This window comes from Gouania willdenowi, chromosome 8 (assembly GCF_900634775.1).
Source record: "Gouania willdenowi chromosome 8, fGouWil2.1, whole genome shotgun sequence".
Taxonomy (NCBI): Eukaryota; Metazoa; Chordata; class Actinopteri; order Blenniiformes; family Gobiesocidae; genus Gouania; species Gouania willdenowi.
The window spans coordinates 24,830,456-24,856,272 of record NC_041051.1 but is presented as its reverse complement, the minus strand read 5'-3'; the positions used below and the strand labels follow the sequence as shown (position 1 = coordinate 24,856,272).

The 25,817-nt window shown below is 39.8% G+C and overlaps 1 protein-coding gene across 2 annotated transcripts in view; it reads left to right on the top strand.

The window, feature by feature from the left end:
• Positions 1-23,129, top strand: part of kcnh6a (potassium voltage-gated channel, subfamily H (eag-related), member 6a) — a 42,961-nt gene extending 19,832 nt beyond the window's left edge. Inside the window, exons 6-16 of one of the 2 annotated variants that reach the window (XM_028455713.1) lie at positions 2,689-2,891; positions 9,503-9,928; positions 11,460-11,871; positions 12,918-13,117; positions 14,687-14,939; positions 15,494-15,687; positions 16,665-16,764; positions 17,758-18,045; positions 19,385-19,562; positions 19,697-19,904; positions 22,669-23,129. In XM_028455713.1, coding sequence (XP_028311514.1) covers positions 2,689-2,891; positions 9,503-9,928; positions 11,460-11,871; positions 12,918-13,117; positions 14,687-14,939; positions 15,494-15,687; positions 16,665-16,764; positions 17,758-18,045; positions 19,385-19,562; positions 19,697-19,904; positions 22,669-22,950 — 2,744 coding nt within the window. In that variant the 3' untranslated portion in view covers positions 22,951-23,129. The remainder of the gene's footprint in view (positions 1-2,688; positions 2,892-9,502; positions 9,929-11,459; positions 11,872-12,917; positions 13,118-14,686; positions 14,940-15,493; positions 15,688-16,664; positions 16,765-17,757; positions 18,046-19,384; positions 19,563-19,696; positions 19,905-22,668) is intronic. The other variant, XM_028455714.1, reaches the window with a different exon arrangement.
• Positions 23,130-25,817: the final 2,688 nt, after the last annotated feature.

Sequence of the window (25,817 nt, the reverse complement as noted above, 5' to 3'; positions counted from 1 at the left end):
ATAATAACAATCTTACAAAATGTGGAGTGAGGAGAGGAAACACCTGCTGTTGCTGGTCAGTGTTAAGCCTCCCGTTCTCTAGTCCTCTCAGCTCTTTTATAGACGTACTCCTCCCTCTACACCTGATTACTGATCAGAATCAGGCGTTTGAAGTGGGAGAAGAAGGAGGAAGGGCAGGCTGAGAGGCTGAGAGGCCACCAGCCGTAACACTGGACCATTCTCTGGTTCATTGTGAAACTCAGCTCAGCGCTCATTATATGTGCACAGCTCCTTTTGATGCACGAGTGTGGCCTGATCAAAAGCGCTTTAAGTCCTCACACCCAATGCAGACACCTATTACTAGGTTGGACCTCAATTGAGAAAAAGACTCTCTGACAGGCAAAGCTCCAGCTTGGAATGATCAAGGTTTACTCATGTCAGGGTTGAGGTCAATTACATTTTTCAGTTACAATTACGTTTTCAATAATCCATGTTCAATTACAATTCAGTTACGATTTAACCCCTGAAAGTCAATTGCAATTACCTTCTCAATTACTAAAGTTCAATTACAATCAATCACAATTACTGAGTCTGAAATAAATGACCTCATAAAACGTAACCTTGCATTAAATTAAATTAAATTAAATTAAATTAAATTAAATTAAATTAAATTAAATTGACAGATTTTAGAGAATTTTCATGCCGATTTTAATTACATAGTCAATCATCTAAACTCAATTACAATTCAATTTGGATTACAACAGCAACATATTTTAAAAGCAAGTTTGGATGAACTACAGCCGGGGCCGTGGAACGTCTCGGCTCCGAACAGCACGTACCACGTTCCTCGAGAAATCAGTCAAATGACTTGGTTCCACCGATGAAAAAAAGGTCTCCGAGAGGCTTAACGGAGGAGTAGTCAATTGAAAAATGGGGGCCCCCTGGCGCCCCTGTGATATGTACAGGGTAATGAGCCCCAAGCTTTCCCAGCTGAACGTGCCAGACTCCACCTGCAAGTGGATCACAGACTTCCTGTCTGACAGGAAGCAGCACGTGAAGCTGGGAAAAACCATCTCTGCTCCCCGGACCATCAGCACTGGATCTCCTCAGGGCTGTGTTCTTTCTCCTCTGCTCTTCTCCCTGTACACCAACAGCTGCACCTCCTCTCACCAGTCGGTCAAACTCCTGAAGTTTGCAGACGACACGACCATCATTGGTCTCATCTCTGATGGAGACGAGTCTGACTACAGGTGGGAGACAGACCGGCTGGTGTCCTGGTGTAGCCAGAACAACCTGGAGCTCAACGCTTTAAAGACAGTGGAGATGATAGCAGACTTCAGGAAGAACCCAGCCCCCCTCACCCCCCTCACCCTGGGAGACTCTACAGTGAGCTCTGTGGAGTACTTCTGCTTCCTGGGGACCATCATCACTCAGGACCTCAAGTGGGAGCTGAACATCAGCTCCCTTATCAAAAAAGCTCAGCAGAGGATGTACTTCCTGCGGCAGCTGAAGAAGTTCAGTCTGCCAACAAAGATGATGGTGAACTTCTACAGCTCCATCATCCAGTCCATCCTCTGCTCCTCCATCACCATCTGGTACGCTGCAGCTACGGCCAAGGACAAGGCCAGACTGCAGCGTATCATCCACTCTGCAGAGAAGGTCATCGGCTGCAATCTGCCCTCCCTCCAGGACCTGTACGCCTCCAGGATTCTGAGGCGTGCAGGAAAGATTGTGGCCGACCCCTCCCACCCCGGTCATAAACTGTTTCAATCTCTCCCTTCTGGAAGGAGGTTTCGGTCCATCAGGACCAGAACCTCCAGACACAAAAACAGCTTCTTTCCCTCTGCCACCATCCACATGAACACACCCCAAGTCACCCACTGAACCCCCCCCCCCACCCAATCACCACCTCCATGATGACATTATCTGCTGCACTGTATATATATATATATATTTATCCTATTTATCCTTTATTCTCTATCTATCCTTTATTTATCCCTCATCCTTTATATTTATCATTATTATTATTATTATTGTTGCTGGGTTGTTCTTTGTTTTTTTTCTTTATTTATTTTTTTGTTGTTTGTTTTTGTGCACCAACTACCAAGACAAATTCCTTGTACTGTCCTTAAAACTGTACATGGCCATTAAAAACATTTCTGATTCTGATTCTGCTTCTGATTTATTTATTGGTATGTGCCAATGATTTGGTATCACCAACCGTCGTAATATTTGACTCACAAATAAATGAGAAATCAGCTTTGGATTTTTCTTTCTTTTGGGGCCCGAAATCAAAAATCGGGCTCTGAGCGTCGATGCGTACATATTCTGACCCTTTGTCGTAAGAGATGCTAACGGAAAGAGGACGGTTTTATGCGTTTATTTATTAAAGGCTCAGTAATTGTGATTAATTGGAATTGAACTTTTGTCATTGGGAACATAATTATAATTTACTTTCAGGAGAAATAATTTGAAAATAAGGCAGTCATTATAATTGTAATTGAGATGTAATTGATGCTGCTGTCGTGCAGGCTAATGTGGGCCAAATAATAGCCTTTAAACGGCCATGCTTAACTCACAGAAAAGCAGGTCCCATTGCGTTTTTTAATGATGATCTTGATGGAGTCCCCTCGAGAAACATGTGTGTGTGTGTGTGTGTATGAGTGTCCTGGAGCATTCTCAGGTTCTACCTTGCGTTTAATTTTCTAGACCTGAAGCCCAACGCCTTCAACTCCACCTCAGACTCCGACCTTGTGAGACACAGGACCATCGGTCGCATCCCTCAGATTACTCTCACTTTCGGCTCCGAGCGAATGCGACCTCCCTCACCGACGGAGATTGAAATCATCGCACCCAACAAGATCAAAGATCGAACTCAGAATGTCACCGAGAAAGTTACTCACGTTACCCAGGTGAGAAGTTCTTCTACCTGCCTATATTCCTGCTTACATTGGTGTAGGAGCCAGGGATCTCTTTCAGAGAGGAACAATAGCTGAGGACTTCTGAGGAATAGCTGCACCCATTGGTCCATGTTTACGGCCATCTGTGCTCCTGTTTTATACATATCATAGCCACCAATTGTTACTTAAGATGTTTAAACAGAAACCTCAGGTTTTTACTCAATGAAACATTGTAACTTGTACATTTTCCTATCTTTGTGTCACTTAAATGTTCATTTATATCAGCAGAAGCTTCAAGCAAAAGATTGTTTACACAGTGAGAAGTCCCTGGGTGCTTGGTTTAATTCATGGAGAACTGTGAACTTTCCGTGTGGAGTCTGACGTTCTCCCCATGCCTGTGGAGGTTTTCTCTGGCTACTCTGGCTTCCTCATGTGGCCTGAGAACATGTGTGCTAGAGTGAGTAGAATGCCTTAATTGTCTGAGGAGCGAATGGGTGGGAATTGGCCCTGTGACTGACTGGCATCCTGACGATAAATATATGTTTTATTTAGTCCAAAGATTTATTTTACTTTTGATTAAGTTTAACCATCCAAACCAATGTTTTGGGTTTTTTTTTTGCCTCAACACGTGTCAGGATTATACAAAGGAGCAGATTTCTAGTTTTGCAATGACCCCAAAGTTTATTTATCATGTACAAATGAGGGTGTGAAAATGCCTCTTTTTTTTAATTCACAACCTTTTTATAAATTGTGACATCTGACATTTTTATAATAATTTTAACATGGCTTTATAGGGTATCTGTAGTGAATTTTACTCCATCAAAACATCATTTATAAGACTAGAGCACAGGTCAATAATTGTTTAATAGTAATAAAATAACTATTTTTTGTTATATATGTATGTATATAATAAATGATTTTTGCCTCTGTGTTACTGAAAGTGTGTGCAAAGATCTACAGCAGGACTAATAACCTGGTGGTCCACAGCACACCCACCCATAATAATAAAAAGTTATTTAACAGACGCTACAATTTACCAAACAATAATTTGCAACACTTGTAATCACTTTGCTGCACTGTCTGCCGCTGTTTACGCCTGGCCTGAGCATCAATATTAATAGACCTGGAGGAGATAAACATAATGCGCTGTGCACATTGTGCCATTAAGGACTACACAAACAATAATTATGCACTGATCTCTTATCAGTAGTCGAGGCCCATTTCAGCCTAGATACAAATATGTATTCATGTCTATGAGCCAGAGGGCACAGCGTTTATTATTATATGGCACAAACAAAGGAAAGGAGTCATAAGGTGGACAGAGGAAAATAGAACGTTTAATGTTGACTTGAGTGACAAGTATGCGCGAGTGCAGACGTGCAATGGAAGGTTTCACTATAATTGCTTCATTTCTCAAAAGTCTCCAATTACAGAACATGAATGCCCTCTAAAAGCTGTTTGTTTATAGGGACAGCTCATAATTACACAGATCACTGACGTATGTGTGTGTTATGACATCTGCTCTGCAAATAAAGAATATTACATGCAGAGGCAATTCAAGACTAGATAACAGGCGGCAAAGGAGAGCTGTGTGGTTGTTGAGCGAATCATTGACGTGGGAAGCAGACTGTGAGTGGGAGGGATAATGTACCTAGGAAAATTGGTATATATACAGGGGTGCACATCATTTTTTGTCCGAGGTCAGGGGAGCACCTATATAGGCTTCTTCACAGGAAGAACAAAATGGATGGATGTGTGAAATTACATTTTTACCGAAAAAGAATAGAAAGAGCACATGTTTTGTTTTTTTAAGCTTAAGAGAATACTAAGCTTTCTAGTGAAATTACTGAAAACTAAACGTAGAAATATCTGAAAACCAAGAGAAATGACAGCTCTCATCCTAGAGAATGTCAATCTTTATCATCATTTCTCTCCTTCAAACTCTTTTTCTAGTTCGAAAACAGAAGAAGATTTTGGCTCAGAGGTGGTTGCCCAAACTTCTTGTAGCTTACATTAAATATGTAAGTAAATTTCCTGAAAAAAATTGTCTGAATAAATTAAACCTCAACATGTCATGAAAATGCATTCAGATTTGGAAATTTGATGATGCATTACATCCCTATTATTTAAAAGTGTTGGATTGGTATCGGTGACACTGGCCCTGTATTTACTTGGTATTGGTTTAATACACAGTCTATCAGTATTGCACACCTCCACTATTTCTGAAAGTGTATCCCAGGAGAATGTCTGAAAGTAGAGTCTCACCTGAGGTGAGACTTCTGTGACGCCAAACACTCACACCCCCCAATGTCTCGCTATTCAGCACGCGGGAAAATTCTCAGCACTAATCAAAGCGAGAGTTATTTTTTTAACACACAAAATCACATTTTAAAACAGAAAACAGATGGACTGCTAGCTGCCTTTGAGTTTTTAACCATGACATGTGGAACATTCTACTTGCCCTGAGGATGTACTGATACCATCAACATACATCCTGATCCTGATCCTGATTAAAAGCAGAACTGGTTTACAGGATCCGATCTGTCAGAATCCTTTTTTTTTTTTTTTTTTTTAATTCAACTTGTTTTCAAGATTTGATCCAATCCAATAACAAATGTCCACCTTTGAATGACTGGCCTTCAGACTTACAGTACGTGGCTGTCTGGTGAGATTATGAAAAACAAGCAAAAAGCCTGACAGCATCCATGAGGCTATTGAACGACTGCGGCTGCTTCACGCTGCCATTGACCTTGGCATGTGGTGATAATGGAAGTGGAGGACAGAGGACCTCACACCTCCAGCTGCCCTACTTATTCCAACACAATTCTCACAAAGTTGGGTTTATGTCGTTGCCATTATCATGGGCTGTTCTCTTAAATCTCTTAAAGCAGCTGGGTCAGCTTGGATTGGATCACATTATTGAGGTCAGATTGATGACCCGGAGATCAAACTGAGGTCACTGTAATTAATGCTCGGCTTTGTTAGAATAAACTGCAGCTGGGATGGATTATTACCAAGCATTCTGCAAAATCTAGTGAACTCATGAACAAACATAGCATGTGTTGCTTTTTCTATGCGTCAGGCTTTGTTATACAATTACAAAAAAAAAAAAAAAAATGCTAACAGCTTTATAATTGGAATCGATTGGCACCTTACAAAATGGGAAATGAAGGCAGTCATTGATCTCTGTATTGATTTGTCTGCATAACATGAACCACACAGTGGGACTGACAACACTGCAAGGGAGAAAATCTACACATCATCTCACCTCATGGCTGTGTAACACAACTATTTAGCAGTAATGCATTTGTATTTCACCAAAGATCAAGACTGACTGCATAACTTCCCTTCAACTGATGAACAAATATGGCTCAAAACAACGTGTGTGCACACAGTTTGCAACAATATGTAGAAGTATCCTTATTTTTCAGACATGAACTGGTGAGCATTGCTGCCTCTCAGTTCCAAGATCATGGGTTCAAGTCTTGTTGGTGGTTTCCAAACGTGGCTTTGTCATGCCCTGCAATAGATTCTTTCTATCCAGTGGGTTTTACACATGCCATATGCCCTATACCCTCTACGGAAAAACTGTGTATAGAAAAGTGTTTCTCAATTGGGGGTACGTGATGGCACTACAGAGACAATGAAAACGAACAAATAAAGTGTCAGTCTTGTTCCCATTCCAGGCGTTATATGACTGGAAGTGATAAAAACTATACAAATAAATCTATTCAGGAGCCACTTAAGCTGTGTTTTTCAACGTTGGGGTGGCCTGGAGTTTAAACGGGGTTGCCCGAAATTTCTGACAAATTAAAATAGGTTTTTGAAATTTTCTAGTTATTATTCTTTTTTTTTTTTTTTTTTTTTTATTCAAACGCAATCTTAAGCAATTGTATTTCTATACTTTCACTTTGTGAAATATAAATCTAGTTCAACTAAAATGCAGTAAAAAAAAAAAAAAAATCATGATTAAAAACAAATTCTAAAAAAAATAAATAAATGTCTTTGGGGTCACCAGAAATGATTGATATCAAAAAATGAACCACTGGTATAGAAGACAAACGTGAGGAAGTCCCTTTGTATACTTCTATGGCGCCCCCTTGTGCTGACTGAACATAAAGCAACAGAATCAGTACAAAATGTGACAGAATTTTTCATTATTAGTTTTTGAGTCTCTGTATGTGTGTGTTTGTGTTATTTAGGTTGTATTAGTGTTCACTATGCTAAGAAGTTTTGTAGTCACCATGATCCTGATCAGTTGTGTGAAACCCACCAAATTGTATTTATTAGTGTTACTTGTGTTACTTCCCTAACACCCAACGGGAGCTGGAGATCTGCACCAGCAGACACCCCCCCCCCCCCCCCCCCACACCCTAAAAAAAAAAGGAACAAGCAGGTCAGAAAATGGATGGATGGATGGATGGATGGATGGACTTTGTGTTACTTTGTCAGGGTTGTACGTTCTTGTGTTCCGGTTCTTTTCAAACTTGATCTTCTATTATCAGGTGGATGTGGATGAGGAGGAGAAGGTTGGTGCTCTCACTTGGTGGGCTGCAGTATCTGTTTTTATGAAAAGAGATGATTGCTTGGAGTGGGCTGGGCTAAGGTTAGAGAGGAAACACCAGGGATCACAAAGGGTGGGAGGTCTATAAAACGATGGATAGAGGCTGCTTTCTTACTCTCTGGCTTTATCTCTAGGTCCTCTCATGCTTTTGCCCCCCGTGGTGAGCATAAGCATGAGCCTCAAGCAGAAACTGCAACCTGTGAGTACTTCTGGTCAGTCTATTAATGTTTCTGATGTTTAGTTTAGGCCATCAGGTGAGAAACCATGACTTGATGAATGAGTGTCGAAGGTGTTCTCATGAGATCTGATATGAATAACCTGTGTCTTTCTGTTTAAATATCATCTGACAGGGTTTGAACACAGCAGGTGTTTAATATTGCATTTTCATTACACATTTTTGGCCAAGCAGATATTTTTCTGTTTTGTTTGTTGGTTCTACCACCATGACAACTTCATGAGGAACATTTGCCCCAGAAGCTTCAGTTTTACACAAACAGTAACGTTCATGTTTTACCTTGTGACTTTGACTCAGATCTGTTTTTTTCTCCCCAATTTTGATTGCAGCTGGAATAGATAACTGCTTCATTTCAAAGTCCACCAGCATTTGCTCTCACACACACACACACACACACACACACACACACACACACACACACACACACACACACTGGAGGTCCCTGTTATGCTCCGGTTGTCAGTATGAAACAGGATTGTGAACAACATCAATATGTTAACATTTCCTGGATGAGTGAACTTTTGCATGTGTGTTTACATTCTTATTACTCTGTTATCTTCCAACATCTGCTCAGTGTATACACACAGTTTGTTTATATAAGGGAATCTGTCATTTCTTTTATGATCCTGTATGACTGTGTGATTTGGCTTGAAAAGATTGAAGCCAACGGGAATATTCAGCTACTTCCTGGTAGATGGATTTTATACTTATTATATATTTTCTGACTAAAAAACTCAAAGCAGCTTTAATAGTTAATTAATATTATATTTCTATCAGGGTTGGTGTCAATTACATTTTTCAGGTGCAATTACGTTTTCAGTTATCCATGTTTAATTACAATTCAGTTACGATTACAGTGACCGGCATTTTTCCTAATTACAATTAAATTAAACTATTTTTCATCCCCTGAAAGTAAATTATAATTACACAATTAAAAGTACACAATTACTGAATCTGAAATTAATAACCCCATAAAACTTAACCATCCTCTTGTCTTAGCTTTCTGTTAGCTCCTCCAATGATAACGGGACACTATTGACACATGCCTTAAATCAAAATACAAAATACAATAAAAAATATTATCTATCATCCAATTTGTTTTTAATCCCAACTTTTGTATTAAATAAATTAAATGAAATTATAATTGAAATATGTTATTGAATTTCCATGCCAATTTCAATTGTAAAGTCAATTATTTAAACTTAATTACTATTCAACTATGATTACAAAAGCAACAGTTTTTTTTAAATTACAATTATAAATGCGCCATATTTGTAATTGATTATCAATTACGTGATTATAATTTACCCCAACACTGATTTCTAATGATGTGTGAATGTCAGCAATATTTGTAGTTTAAGTCTAGCTTAATGTAAACTAAAGATGTAAAAAAGGGTCCCATCACTACAGGCCACAACTATTTTAGCCAGCGGGTGAGTGTGAGTTGGTGACCTTGTAGTTAACAAGAATTAGCTCGACTCACTCTTTCACATGGCACCCTGTCAATGGCACCACTCGATTGGGCGATGGCAGCAGGATGGATCACATGGTCCAAACAAAGTGGGGGTGGCAGCGGAGGCAGGTGAAGCCACAGTGGGCTCTTTTAAAAGTGCAGTGAGGGGCTTGTTTAGTAAAGTGCACAGGACAGAGGGCTACAGGATTGCTGCTTTGAAAGAAAAAGAGAGAATAAAGTGATGCAGGAGAGCAGGAAGCCACTGCAGGGCAGGCCGGTAGGACTCAGAGGTCCACAGCACCATGACACCCTGGACGTTGGGGATTTTATTTTTGATTCCTCTGTCTCCATCCTTTCCTGTTCCTTTTTAGGTCCTGTCCCTCGGGGCTGACGTTCTTCCAGAGTACAAGCTCCAAGCCCCTCGCATTCACAAATGGACCATCCTTCACTACAGCCCCTTCAAAGCTGTGTGGGATTGGGTCATCCTGCTGCTGGTCATCTACACCGCCATTTTTACACCCTACTCAGCTGCATTCCTTCTTAATGAGGTGGAGGAGGAGCGAGAGAGAGCCTGTGGGTACACCTGTAACCCCCTCAATGTGGTGGATCTCGTGGTGGACATTATGTTCATTGTTGACATCCTCATCAACTTCAGGACCACCTATGTCAACCAGAACGACGAGGTGGTCAGCCACCCGGGGCACATTGCCCAGCATTACTTTAAAGGCTGGTTCCTCATCGATATTGTGGCTGCAATCCCATTTGATCTGCTCATATTTCGATCAGGGTCAGAAGAGGTAAGAAATGACTTCAAAAAGTACACATTAGTGTCTTCACAGCTCTGATGTATGTAGTGTTGATTTATTGGTTTTGAGAAGTGACAATGTGACCTAGATAGATAAATAGACCTGATTTCATTTCATTTCATTGTTTGTCATTTCTCATCTATGCATCATGTGTTCTTATTTATCCTAGATTCTCATTGGCAAAAATATAATTATAAAAATCTCTTTGAAGTTGATAATCCTATTGATCTCTTGATGCTATTGGTTGAAAAAAACTTTCTTTGTGTTTTAATTGAGTCACTTTTTCAATTTAGGAGTGCTAAGAATTGAAGTGAATTAAACCTGTTCATTGAATTAAATGGAAAAGAACCGAGATGAACTAAATTGAAATGTAATGTTTCCATACACGGCTATCCCTATGAGAGTTACCAGGGGATTTATCTATGCTTATGAATGCTAATCAAAGTTTAAACATTGAATGTGTTGCATGGCTGAAAACTGACCATAAGAAAACAAATTAAGTGTGTGATTGACTATTTGTTGTTTGAGTCTAAGATGATGGACAGCTGGTCCAATATCAGTGTCAGCGATAAAAAGGCAGTTTCATCATGCAATTTATTTCATTGAAGGATTAGCCAAAACAGCAGAATCATAGAATATTAAATAAAAAGAAAAGATCAAAATGAGCAACAACACTAAAAAACAGCCAGTTTGTAGTCTTTGGATCAAGACCATTTGTGAGCAACAGAATAAATGAAAAATATCATTGGTCAGCATGATGGTTTGGGTTTTTTATGGAAGGGTGTGAAGACTTTTATTCAGGCGGGAAAGACTGGGGTCAAACTTACTCAGGCTGCCTTCAGGCTCATAACAAGGCAATAGTCCATGGCTATAAAAGGCAACTTATATGTATTCAAATTTTGGGGGGAAATTAGAAAAAATGTCTCAATTAGAGGTGGGGCTCCTATAGCAGTTAAGACATGCCAGTTTATACTAAAAAATCTCCAATGAACAATCTATGCTATACTAACTAGCTACTTAATTCTCACCATATCTCTCTATTCACAAGTCTCTTGATTCAACCTACTCACCACAGATTTGCAGAGTCCACAGGTGCTAGGTTTTATGGAAGGGACGGGGCTAACACCGCTGGTTCATGATGTCAGATGGTCCCAAAACGTCCATGGATCTTGTTCTCAGCCAATAGCAAAAATCAATTGTAATAGATGGGTTTTAACCCATAGAGGGCAGTCACGCTTACATTTTACTACAAAATATGCCAAATTGAAACACTTTGATTCTATTGTTGAGAGTTGGACCAGAATCAAATAACATCACTACTTAATACCCAAATACATTTGTTTTCAGCAGAAAACAAGTGTTTTGGGGGTTTAATTTCTCTTTAAAGTTCTGAAAACATGTAGGACTAATTTGAAATGTGGAGGAGAGACCAGTATTTGAACACTGTTTACTAATGTATTTGTTTTAGCAATATTACAATGTGTTCTTGTTACGAATGCTTATCCTACTTTGTGTTTACTAGCCACAAACAACAACTCTGATTGGATTATTAAAGACAGCCAGACTGTTGAGGTTAGTTCGAGTGGCAAGAAAACTGGACCGTTACTCAGAGTACGGAGCGGCTGTCCTTTTCCTCCTGATGTGCACCTTTGCCCTCATCGCTCACTGGCTGGCATGCATCTGGTACGCTATTGGTAACGTAGAGCGCACTACCCGCATTGGAATCATGAAGATCGGCTGGCTGGATAACTTGGCTGACCAGATTGGTAAACACTACAGTGACAATGATACAGCGTCTGGCCCCTCCATCAAGGACAAGTATGTCACAGCCTTGTACTTCACCTTCAGCAGCCTGACCAGTGTGGGCTTTGGCAACGTCTCACCCAACACCAACCCGGAGAAGATCTTCTCCATCTGCGTAATGCTCATTGGCTGTGAGTCTAACAGGCTAAACCGTTTCAGTGCAAATGCTCTTTTGACATGACTCAGAACTTCAGACTTAAGATCATTTGTATTTATGTACAAAAAATGTATTCGCTTGAGAGAATCTAGGTATCACTACAAGGCGGTTTAATACTGCGTTCACACCGGACACGGCACAAATATTTGTGGCAAATGCTTCTGCAGGATCGAAAAAAGTTTTCCCCATATTTGCTTCATATGCGCATCTGATGCGAATATAAAAAAGGCGCCAACCAGACTGCCTTTCTTTTCATCATCAACTATGGAGGACTCTAGTAAAATCGCTGCTCTTTATCTTCTGTGGAAGCTGAACAGCCATCAAAACGCTGGACACCGTATTCCTAGATCCACCAGGTTAACCAGTGACACATCCACCTCTGTGAGTTTCACTGTTTTCTTCAGGAGCTGCATCTAATCCTTCTTGGTCCGGTCCCGGTAAAAAAAACTGTCTGTGTCTTAGAGCTCCGGGTGGTCACACATTATGTTCTCCTCCATGCTAAAATGGAGAAGACTGGTGTCCGCAATGACGGCTTGATTTCATTGATAACAAAGACTCTGATTAGCTTTCGCACCTGCGCATCACGCGGAAACATTCACTGGAGTTCAATATTTTCAACTCAAGCGAATGACAAATGTCATAGAAAAATGAGAGTGCGCATGTCACGTGAATCAAACTGCGTCATTCCATTGACTTTGTATGTAATCTGGCCACGCAAACATTTCGCGCCGCGTCTGGTGTGAAAGCAGCATAAGAATGGATTGAACATGCCTGTTGAATGTGTTACAATTAAGAACAAGCGTTTTATTTTTATTTTTTTAAGTCTTTGACGATGAACTCTTCTAGCTTTTATGTACTAAAATATAATTACATTTATATGGTTTTTGACTGACTGACTCGAGGATCAAATCACTCACTGCAAGAATAGTCTTTATAGTCTTTGGCAAGAATCATTTATTCCCCCCAAACATCTCCTGACCAGCACAACCTAATCAACTTTCCTTTCTTTTTCCTTTGCAGCACTGATGTACGCCAGTATTTTTGGGAATGTGTCAGCTATCATTCAGAGACTGTACTCTGGTACAGCCCGCTACCACACCCAGATGCTCCGGGTCAAGGAGTTCATCCGTTTCCACCAGATCCCAGGTGGATTGAGACAAAGACTGGAGGAATACTTCCAACATGCATGGTCCTACACCAACGGTATTGACATGAATGCTGTAAGTCCCTCAAGAATGTAGTATGTTACCTCTGTACTAATATACTGTAGTACATTAGGGATTGGAGTTATACTGTATATAGGTATCAAGTATGGTTGTCTTCACTGTGTGCGTATTTGTGGCTGTTCTAATTTTCCAAACAGTATTTTTCCTGTTCTCTCTCTGAATCCCTCACTATAGGCCCGGGCAATCGATCAGTATTTACATTATTTCAAGATTTCTATTGTAGGCGATATAGAAAATGGCAAAATCACCTATTTCAATATAGTTTTTTCTAATTTTTTTTTGCTACTTTTGCGACTTCTCCACTTCTCACACAAACTTTGTTCTGCACCAATGGCTCTCCCTCACTCAATCTCCCAGTGTGTGTTGACTTTCTCTTAATGCTGGCTGACTCACGTGAAAGGCACAGGAAAGATGTCCAGTTGTCCCTAGTATAAATCCTTAAGTTATACAAGTGTTGAAAGCACTGAGACATGAGGTAATGTTCACATGTGATGCTGTCTTCAGCTCTGCTGGCAGTTTGTTCCACTTTTTTGCAGCATAACAACTAAAAGCAGCATCACCATGTTTGCTGTGAACTCTGGTCTCCACTATCTGACCTGTGTCCAGAAATCTGAGAGACCTGTTGGGTTCATACCTGACTAACATCTCACTGAAACAAGAAGAACCTTGGAGCTCTTTGATGTACAAAATTACAGCTTGGATGTTCCCGGAATAGATATAGTCATCTACGTCGCTCTGACAATCAACCTTACAGTTCTGTAGAATTTGTCCTAAAGGAAGCCTTACGAGGCTAAATATTTACATCGTACCAATTTAGGTGTCCTATTCTATCTGCACATTCATTGATGGTAAATGGTAAATGGACTTGATTTATATGGCACTTTATCGGCACCGAGGTTGTCTCAAAGCACTTTACAATATCTACTCATTCATCCATTTGCACTCACATTCATTGACAGAGCTGCCATGTAAGGCGCTAGTCTTGCCCAAGGACACTTCAGACAGGTGTGGCCCTGGGATCGAATCCCCAACCTCTCGATCAGAAGATGACCCCCCATTACACCACTTGGCCGTGGCATAATGTTTTAGGTTCGACCCGGGAGTGACCTACTTGTGTATTTTGTTACTTGTTCAGTGACCTACATATATAGCACTAATCCCTAACCCTAAAACATCTGCTGTTTAATTTTCCTAATAAACACCATAAATGTGTTTTCATTGTAAAACCTCCTCTACATACCCAACAACTATACAATGGCTCGGTTGCAGAGCAATTGACTAAAGGTCAAGAGGTCCTGAGTTAACCTCTGGGTGTTTCCATGAAGCTCCACTCATGTCGTTGCAGCTTAGATGTGCGTCATTTTGCTGCATGGCCTCGTGTTGCTCACAATAGCAGAGCATGACGCAGCCACAGTGCAGCATCAGTGCCTGCCAATTCAATGTGACAACAGATAATCACTTAGAGCTAATGTGCTTTATGCCCTACCTAAATCAATCTCTCACCCTCTAAATTCCCTTCCAGTTTGAATTCTTTTACAATGTTTATTTTATGCTTTTTGGCAGGTTTTAAAGGGTTTTCCTGAGTGCCTACAGGCTGACATCTGCCTTCATCTAAACCGTAGCTTGCTGCAGAACTGTAAGGCCTTCCGAGGTGCCAACAAAGGGTGTCTCCGTGCTCTGGCCATGAGATTCAAGACTACCCATGCTCCACCGGGTGATACCCTTGTCCACTGTGGAGACATACTCACTGCTGTCTACTTCATTTCCAGAGGATCAATAGAGATTCTCAGGGATGATGTGGTGGTGGCCATATTAGGTGAGTAAGTGGTCCCTCCAGATTGTCTGCATTTTTTGGTATTTACTGCATCCTTTTGTAATGAATGAATTACTGTGAAAAAAAAGACTTTCACGTAACTAAAGACATGTTTTGTTGTTTACGTTGTTATTCATTCTGTTTCTGGTATTCCATCGTTTTCTTTCCCGAGATTGAAACAACATTGGTCATCACAGAATGTGTGTCAGATTGCCAATGGTGTTTGGGCGCAGCTCCACTTGTGTTCCACTGGGATATTGATCATCAATCTAGCCAGGCTTCACTTTCAGCGTGCATGGGTTTATTTTCTGCTCTTTGTGTTTGGACCACTAATTAGAGCTGAGTTTGTGTTTCACGTCAATTTTTTCAAACTTCTTTAAAATGTAATTTTTCGCCGCAATTTACCATACTGAGTATTACAGCCTCAGGCCGTTTTATTACTCATTAAACTGTTGTTAGTGCAATCAGAGTTGGTTTGCTTACCGTAGTTAATGAAATATTAGTGGCCTCCTGTTTTTTCCTCATGTGCATCTCCCTTTTTTGTTGGATATGTCTAGGAAAGAATGACATTTTTGGGGAACCCATTAGTCTGTATGGAAGGCCGGGGAAATCCAGTGCTGACGTCCGGGCTTTGACTTATTGTGACCTCCACAAGATCCTGCGAGACGACCTACTGGAAGTGCTCGACATGTATCCAGACTTTGCCGAGCTCTTTTGGAACAATTTGGAAGTCACCTTTAATTTGAGAGATGTGAGTGCTGCCAGTAGGCAATGTTACATTGATTATCCTCATAGTACTTCACAAAAAACTGCACTTCACGCCTCTCAATGTAAAAGCACAAGACAATCTCCAGATCTATCAATCAGTATAAGAAAGTTAAATACATCAACCTACTTAATATTGATTACTACATTATCAGTGAACACAACGTAGAAGCCGTTATTAAGTCAGTGATGCTCAACATTTGGCTTTTTATGTCTTAATTTGGATTATTATTCCCCTAGAAATCCTTAACCCCTTTTTACCTATTTCCTTTGGCCATTTTGCAAATTCCTTTGTCCAATTTTCATCATTTTTCAAAAGTTCTGACACTTTTTTTCAGACAATAAATATTCCTTTATTCTATTTTTTGTCAATTTTTACGAGTTCTTTTTGACACTTTTTATCCTTTTTTTTACTTTTTATTGGCCACTTTTTGTCCTTTTTTTACTTTTTATTGGCCACTTTTCATCCAAATAAGCTAACTTTCGGCCAATAAATACCACTTCTACATATTTGCCCTTGCTCACTAGGGTTTGGCACATTTTGGCCAGTTAAGCTACCCTTTGCCATTACATACCACCTGGTTCCTTTTTATTTGCCCATTTTTTGGCCACTCTTGACTGCTTTTGGCTGTTTTTAGTCACTGTTCACGCTTTTCTTGCCACATTTTGTTACTTTTGAACCATTTTTGGCCACCTGTTACCATGGCTGCCTCCACTCGCTAGTCCAAAAAAAAAAAAAAAAACATACAGGACCGGACCGGCCCACTTTGGGTCGACGGCCCACTGGGATGATGCCTGGTATGCCATATGGCCAGTCTACCGCTGCTATTGGATTATACAGTATTATAGCTTGCTCTGGAAGAAAAAAAAATCCTAATGGCTGATATAATTCGGTAGACTGTATGCTTGTCAAATCTGAGATTTTGTAAATGGTGTGGAGTTACTGAAGCTAATCTGTATCAGGTAGACAGAGTAAACCAGCAAAGCCCAAGCAGAGACTCTGCATGTGGCTACCGTCTGACAAGACATCGGAGAAAATCCCTGCGGCGTCGAAACAGACCAGGTGAGCAAGGACTTCAGTAATTTCAAGTGTTTTCATTCAAGCATTGATTTTAATGCAAAGAATTAAAGTGTCTAGCCACAGGTTTACAGATCTGATACTGGGTATGAAGTAGTGCTGTTGATTGATCCTGGTCCAACTCTCAACAATAGAATCAAAGTGTTTCAATTTGGCATATTTTGTAGTAAAATGTAAGAGTGACTGCCCTCTATGGGTTGAAACCCGGCTATTACAACAGATTTTTGCTATTGGCTGAGAACAAGATCATGTGACGTTTTGAGACCATCTTACGTCACAAACAATCACTGTTAGCCACGCCTTTTTAAAAAAAACTAGCACCTGTGGGCTCTACAATCTGTGGTGAGTAGGTTGGATTGAGAGAAAAGTGAATAGAGAGGTATATTGAGTAATGAGTAGCTAGTTAACATAGCATAGATTGTTCATTAGAGTTTTTATAGTATGGACTAGGCGTGGCTTAACTGCTTCAGGGGCCCCGCCCATAATCAAGGTCATTTTAAATTGTCCCTCCTAGTGGCAGGTCAGGAGAAAGCAGGGGTTTAGTTTCTTTTTAAGTGGAAAACAACCTCAACGTATTATCAATTTTCTGCAGATTTTTGTGCAGCTTTTTAGATGTTACAGTTGATATTATTATATATTATTGATAGCCATAAAATATATCATCATAATATCTCATCATATGTTGGCTGACAGTATTTATTTCCATATTAAAACAAATCAGAACAACTGAGTTTGCTGTGATTCTGTGGCATTGACAATCATTCACTCAAAAAAAGGAATGGCCATAACTAAAAGAAAATCTGAAACTTGGGTATGTAAAAACATGTTCATTTAAAGCAGTCATTCAGAAAGAGCAAAATGGTGCAGTTATGGAGGTGCCATAATATTGACAGAACAAAAGGAAAAGAAAATGCTGGAATAGAGCGTCTGTACTTCTCTTTTCTTACCACAGCTTATTTCTGACTCTGTGCTGCACAGATGGAATGGACCGCGAAGAGTCGTACCCTGACCCACCCTGTCCGTTAGCAAACTACCATTGTGGCACAATGACAGGATCTCACTTGGAAGAGCAGTGCAGCAGCGCTAGTATCTCTTCACACTCCAGTGATGAGGAAATGAAGCCTGTGCGAGAGAGCAAAGGAGAACTGTACCCACCCCGGGGTGACACTAGAGCCTACCCACAAAAAGTGGTCGACCCTCTGCCTCACAGTGGAACAGCTGCTGGGATGGGAGCTCCAGTGGAACTCAGGGGTCCTCCATACCCAAGTAATGGCTATTTGAAATCTTTAATGGTTAGAGATTGTATTTTATCCTCAAGCAAACCTTTTTCATTATATTATTATCATTAGCTCAAAAGCTCACACAAATTCAAGAAAAGTCAACAAAATTTGAGAGGATTTATATATTGCTTGGTTGTGACCATCACCAGTCCTCCCTAAGGAAGGGGAAGAACAACTTTATTGGAGGGAAAGAATATTGTTAAGCCCCACTTCGGCAAAACAACCCCACTCGGTGTCCACCAGCGCCCCAACCCACCAGAACAGCCAGTGTGGTCCACATCACGCAGAGGGTTCTCAATTCCACAAGGTGGCCCGTCCGACTGGGGAGGGGCCGGACCTCACCCAATGGACCACAGAGAGTGTACACCGACCCATCATCCCATTATGGTGATGTGTGGGTGCCCTAAGTTGTGGGTGTGTGTTATGGGTGAATGTAAGAGGTGTGATTGAAATGAGGGCGGGCAGGGGTGGTGAGAGTATGGGTACTGTATATGCTGTGAACTAAAAATGGAGCGCAGAAGGCTGGGGCCATCAATCCCTGGATTGTGTTTTGATGAGTTTGAAATTAGGGCACATCAGCCAGGCAGAGAAAGGAGGCCATAGTGACACCGCCTCCTGGTAGCATAAGTGTTGGAGGTCCCATCCAACCGCCCGAGCATTCAGCACATCAAGGGTTGGATTTACATATGTGTTGTGGAAGAAGTGGTAGGTCAGACCAGCTGGGTGTGATGTGGTGTGTGTGAATTAGTAGGTTCATTAGGCCACCAGTGAAGGCGAAAGGAACGGATAAGCCACTGGCGACACAGGCCCCGCAGGACAACACTGGACGGCACAGCCAAGCACCTACACCACGGCCCCCACCCCAACCTTGGGAGCCCCGCGGCATGCTACAGCATCACCTCTCGCTCCCCAACCCCCTTCTAGATTGACCCCAGTGCCAACTCCACCCCCTGGCAGTCCAGAGAACAAGCCACTGCTGCAAGTCACAACAATACAGGCCACCCCACTAATTACTCTTCAAGTAATTTTCCCAGGTTAATCGAAATTGGTTTTTATAACCATGTTATTTCCTGCACACAATTTAATTAAAATTTGGCAAATTACATCCCACTGTTAAAGAAAATTGGCCACACATTCAAGGAATTTTTGTTCCCAGACTCAAAAAGAAGTTTACAGAGTTTAGGAGGGATCTATATCAACAGTGGAATCTATCCCCCCCCCCCCCAACTTAGAACAAGAATCTAATGCTTTAATAATAATAAATTACACTACAGTATGTGCATTTTTCATCTTTTTTATTCATTTCTTGTATTTTTTTGGTGCAGCCCCATTCGGCATGTCAAACTTGTATGGATACTGGCCAGATCCCAGTGCTAGTCAGTTGTCAGAGGGCCAAAAACAGCCATCCTCTATGAGGACCAATTATCATCCTCCTCCCTGTACCGAGGACAGACCTAGCGAGTTGGAGTCCAGGCTGGAGCTGCTGCAGTCACAATTAAACCGGTAAGAATGCCTATTTACTAAAGAATAGATGGAAGGTATCACAAAGTTAGAAATAGGGCCATTCTGAGCTAAAACACAGTATCCAAGCTTTATTATTCATTGTCTGTCCTGGTGTCTGTCTTTATTTTTTGAAGGCTGGAAACCCGAATGACTGCAGACATCAATGTTATCCTGCAGCTACTCCAAAGGCAGATTGCCCCAGTGCCTCCAGCCTACAGTGCTGTTTCCCCTAGCACTCAAACTATGCACCCTACCACACTGTACAGCATGGGTGCACCCACAATCCACTCATGTGCAACAACCCACCCAGTGCAGATGGATAGCACCACCCCTGTTCTGAGGGTGAGGGAGTCTTACTGTATGTTAATATATCTAAAGCAATGTTGTCTGCTCTTCCATTATTAGCATTTGCACCATTGCAGAGAGCCATACCTAATTTTTCACCATTTAAATACTTTCCAACTTACCTCACAAAAGACAACTACATTACAAGAGTGGGAAACCTATCCACCTATGTCTTACCCCCAATTATCTCTTGCTTGTTTAAAAGCAGTGAAGAAGATGCCAGTTTCCAATAAGGAGTGTGTGACTGCATATTAATACGTCACTAAATTTGTTACCGATATAGTTGACCGACCTGACATTTGTCTGGTTACCAAAACCAGACAAATATAATCTTTATTATGTGCACATCATTGATTATTTACCTTTTCATTCATATAAGAGCATATAAACATTAATATGAGTTATTGTCTAGACAGTGAGCCTGCTCTTCTTAAAAAAAGTTATGCACTGATACAAAAAAATAACAACAATATAATCAATAATTTAACATCACTTTTTTAAAACTCTTATTTTAAAATAAGCTGCATAGACATTGTGCCTACTTCCTTATATATTTAGAGCAACTCTGGAATATTTCAATAGAACAATGGGGAATATTTCCTGTTCAGCATTTCAACTGAAAAACCTAATTAAAAAAAAAAAAAAAAAAAACCTATACCAGCATTTTAACCAATATATTATACACATTCAAATATTAACGGTTTTAACAAAGGCCGTCAGTGGCAAAGAAGGTCTGCGTGCGTGTATGTGGAGCATGGAGCGACTATCTCCCCCATGCAGTACGTGTTCCACCTGAAACTTTGTCAACGGCTTCCAAATACCCCAAGTGTGTGCATCCGTTATTTTGGAGTAATTTTGTGTTGCAAAACGTTCATTTTAATTTTAAGATTACGGCTTCCTCTCGGTAGTGAGCGCGGTATTGATTGTGCTACTTCCGGTTTGTGGTCATATGACGTCACTGATTTGCAGTTTGTTTGGGTTTAAAAAAGGTCAACATTAAAAACGTTTTTGTACTGCTGAAAGTTATTTAAGTTAATATTTCATGGTTATTTAAAATTATTCTCGTGATCCTTTAAATCGCGGGTCACGGGCTCCACATCCTCCGGGGCGATGGCTGTGCTGACCAGTAGCATGTGTCTGCAGAGCCGGAGGCCCGGCTCCAGCTACAGGGCTGCACTCTTCTTCTACGACCGCATGTTTACAGCACTTATCATAGACAGCACCACTTGTTGTTACGATTTAAAGGATGAGTTAACTTATACAAACCAATGTGATACTATTATATCCATACTTATTTCACTTTTTACTTGGTAAAATATTTATTTTTCACATTTCATACCAATATACCCACTTTTAAAGTGAGCACTACCTGCCGACTGAACACTGTCCCTTCTGTCCTCAGTTCTTTTTCAATCCCCTCACAAAATTCCTCCACTTCACTGTAATATTAGAAAACATCACTGCATGGTTGACAGAAATACTGGGAACAGGGGTACATTCATTAACACTGGTACTCCTATATTAAAGATGTCAACTACTTGTATTTGTAATTAGTTCGAATAACAATAACATTTAGTTTACATTTAAAAAAATAAATTCAATAAGTGACATTTTGCTATATACAGTATCTGTTGCAATAGGTGACGCTGTCTATGATAAGTGCTGTAAACGTGTGGCCGTAAACGAAGAGTGCACAGCCCTGTAGCTGGTGCCTCTGGCTGTGTAGACATACCCTTGTCGAGCTGATGCCGTTAGCCGACAAACTATCTGCATCTTTAGACAGAGGAATGTACTTGTTTATATTAAATGTTGAGTTTGTCCACACATCAGTTTTTCTTTCTGGTGAATCGTTTGTTATTTCTGCCGTACAGTTGCAGACAAATATTGTCTCAATTTACAGTCTTTCGTGGGATCATGGCGAGAGACCACATGAGCTGTCATGAGCTTAGTTCCTCAGGACACAATCGGTTTACCTGCTATTGGATCACTTACAGCTTGTCCTGCCTACTACGCAACAAAAGCAGTTCTGATTGGATTTCCTCCCACGTGAACACAGTTTTTTTTTTTTTTTTTTAAATATAAATTAACAAAAGTATCAATACATTTTGATATAGTTTTTGTTCACGTGTGTTTGTTTTTTTAAACTGGTCATTGTTTCGTTCTCATCACATTAAAAATGCTGACTACAAAATAACGAAGAAAATTTTTGGTAACACTTTACTTAAAGTTTCATACATAAGGCTGACATTACGCTGCATTAGCATGAATAAGATGTCATGAAGGCCGTCATTAAGTGTTGTTCGTTACTAGTAGGGGTGGGAACCTCTGGGTACCTCACGATGCAATACAAAGCTCACGATAGCGATTATCTCACAATATGACGATACTGTGATTGTCGATACATTGGTCAGAAATCAATCTACGATTATCTACTTCATTGGCGTTTTATAGCAGTTGGCTCCACATTCAGGAAGCAGCAACGGGGCATTACTCCTCGGAGGCTGCATTGTACCGTGTACAAATGTGCCATTTAGAGAACGACACTCAATAACAGCCTTTATGACTAATGACAGATAATGACAGCGTAAAGTCAGCCTTTTGTATAAAACTTCAAATAAAGTGTGACTGAATTTTTTTTGGCAGTAATATGTATTAACACTGGCAAGTATAAAAAAATCATTGCTTTTAATTGATAGAATTATTCGTAAATGTCGGCATCTGTTGTATTTAGAAAGTTTTTTTTCCTCAAATGTCTTTCCAGAGTCCTGACTCAGACCTCAAGCACAAATCTCAGGACTCCCTGTCCAGCGGCATCCATCTCACCGTGGCATCGGATGACACTATGTCAAGGTCTCCAGAATCCGAACAACCACATCCGTCATCTATCAACCTCACCGCTGCTCAGCTGTCAAGCCCTAATACTTTTTCTGGAATTCTTTGTGGCAGCCAGCGCTTCCCCTCCCTCCCAGAGCACTTGGAGACCTCCAGGGAATGTGAGAAGATCCAGCGACATGTCTCTGACCCAATACTCCCTGGAAGCTAAAATTCTTCTCTCCTCCAACTACATTTTGTCATTATGATGACATGTTCATGCTCTTTTGATCATTCATATTTCCCTCCGAAACACATCCTCTACTCTTCAGATGCTGCTGCAGAGTATGGGAAACTCCCCCTCTCGCACCACAGAGGGTTTAGACTGAGACAGGCCTCCTGTTTGATATCTCCCCCCCCCCCCCCCCCCCCCCCCCCCACACACACACACACACACACACACAAACACATGCTTGAAATTATGGAGGTAAATTTGTGTCTTTATTATTCAATTTTTTTATTTATTCTTTATTCACCTTGTCTGCACATGCTATTGGAGGTCAACACACTACATGGAGTGCAATCTTTTTATTACATGTTTTGTTATTGAAATGAAATACATTAATGTATTTTATTACATAATTGTGACCTTCACCAGAAGGGAACAGGGGAGAAGAAGTCAGGGTAGGAAAATGGAAGGGGTGGGGGAAAAGTCTTTGTTATTCAATAATAATTTAAAAAAATGTATCAGAAGAAAAACCACTTCAATCAATTTCAATTTGTTTGAATGAAAATATTTATTTTTGATTAAAAAAAAAACACCCAAAAAAGTTTTTTTTGTTTTTCTGTTTTTTTTTTATTTAAGTCATCTTTTTTGTATCTGGGCCATATTATTAGTAGTACATTTGTGTCTTTATTATTTAATCAAAAAAAAAAAAAAAAAAAAACTTTTCAAACGAAAGAAAAATCACTTCAATCAAAAAAAAAAAAAAACACCTTTCTATCAAAAAAGAGTTGACTTTAATCAAAAATAAATATTTACAGTAAAAAAAAAGTGTTTTTTTTGATTGAATTGATTTTTCTTTTGATTGAAAACGTTTTTTAATTGAATAACAGAGACACAAATCTAGCGCCAATGGACTTGCCATCATTGTTTTTTTTTCTGTACAACATTCATTGCGTCTTCAAGTCCTGTTCATCAAACTGATTATTGAATGGGTGAACTGACCAACCCAGTCTCACTCCCAACTCGTTACATATCGACGTTCCCGAATTACCCTTGGCGTCACGTACCCTAACTATAAGTTATGGGTAAATTTCTTACTAGAAATGTCATGAAAACTATTGTTTCCACACAGTGACGCCAAAGGTACCCTAACCCAAATGTTGACATGTGAAGAGTTGGGAGTGAGAATGTGTTAAACCGACACCTGAACTGATACTAAAAATTATTGCACACATTGTGGCAAAAAAAGCTACACAAACATTTGAAAGGACATGGTCAGGAAATGAAATAAATCTGAATAATTATCTATATTTATGTGTAAAGGTTACACATCTATGCTTGAGATTAGAAACTATATCAATGTGTATTTAGTTGGAAATATTGATATAATAATTGGTTTTTGACAAAGATTCAGCTCAGATTTAGTCCTTTAGCTCCTGTGTTGTGTTGATATCAGACGATGAAGAAGTTAGACACATTGGAAAGAAGAAAGGTGAATGTTTTCATCTTACGTTTTGTACTGTGTGATACTACAAGTATGAATTGGAACTGATTGAAGCAAAGGTAAATGATTCTTGTATATTCTCAAGTAGTTCACTCTTTCAAACATGTCAGATTTACTTGTTCTGTCTTTCACATCATGATGTGGCGTTAACGATTCTACCTTTTGGACTCATCTCAAATTGCCAAACAGAAATCTGCTCTTGATTTTAAATACTTTTACTCCCTGTTGATACAGGGGAGACTTCATACTAGTAGTTAAACATCAGAAGTAAAAAAAGTGAAGTTGTTCTAAACTGCCTATCACACACAGAGTACATCTTGCATTGTCAAAGATTAATTCACAGTCAACCACAATCTGAATGTATGGCTTTTGAATGCATTTTTAAGTTGGTTTAATGTTTGTTATTGCACAAGTTCCTGCTATTTATGATTTTGAGATTAAAGTTGCACTGTGGGTACTTTGCAAATCTAAAGTTACATTTTTCCCCAAGTGAGGAGCTGTTGTACACTGAGCAAATATTATTAAACTGATCTTAAATGTTAAATCTAAATGTCAAACCGAAATCTAAATGTTACAAATAAATATAAATGTTAAAACTAAATGTATGTACTAAATGTTAACTCTAAATGTTAAATATAAAGCGTAACAAGCTTTTATTTTGGTACTTCTGGTGAATTTGCATATTAGCTAAATCATTTAAAATCATCAGTAAAATCAATTAAAATCATCAACAAACACATTACATCAACAACATGACCAAAAATCTCTCTCTCAATCATACGCAGTAGAGAAAAAAAGTGCCTTTAACTTTGATTTAAAAATGTTCACATTAGATGCTGACTTCAGCTCTGTTGGCTGTTTGTTCCACTTCTTTGCAGCATAACAACTAAAAGCAGCATCACCATGTTTACTGTGAGCTCTGGGCTCCACTATCTGACCTGTGTCCATAGATCTGAGAGACCTGCTGGGTTCATACCTGACTAACATCTCACTGATGTATTCTGGACCAAACCCATTCACAGATTTATACACCAGCAGCAGAACTTTAAAGTCTATCTTCCTATATGTGACTCTTATGTGGGTTTTCTCCGGTAATCCAGTTTTCTCCCAAAATCCCCTAAAAAATTGCTGTTAGCCTCAAGTTTTTTGTTTTGTTTTTTGCTTCATTTAGTCACTGGTTACTTTCCAGGATACAAACTTACAAAAATAAATAGTATTTACTAAAGTTACGTAAATAAATTTGAAATCTAGGGCTATACTGACACAAAGAAGGCTTCAACCACCACACCAAAAATATTAAAACCTATAAAGCCTAACAATGTAACCAAGAGATAAGAAAAAAAAATAGATAGATTTTTTTTTGGGGTGT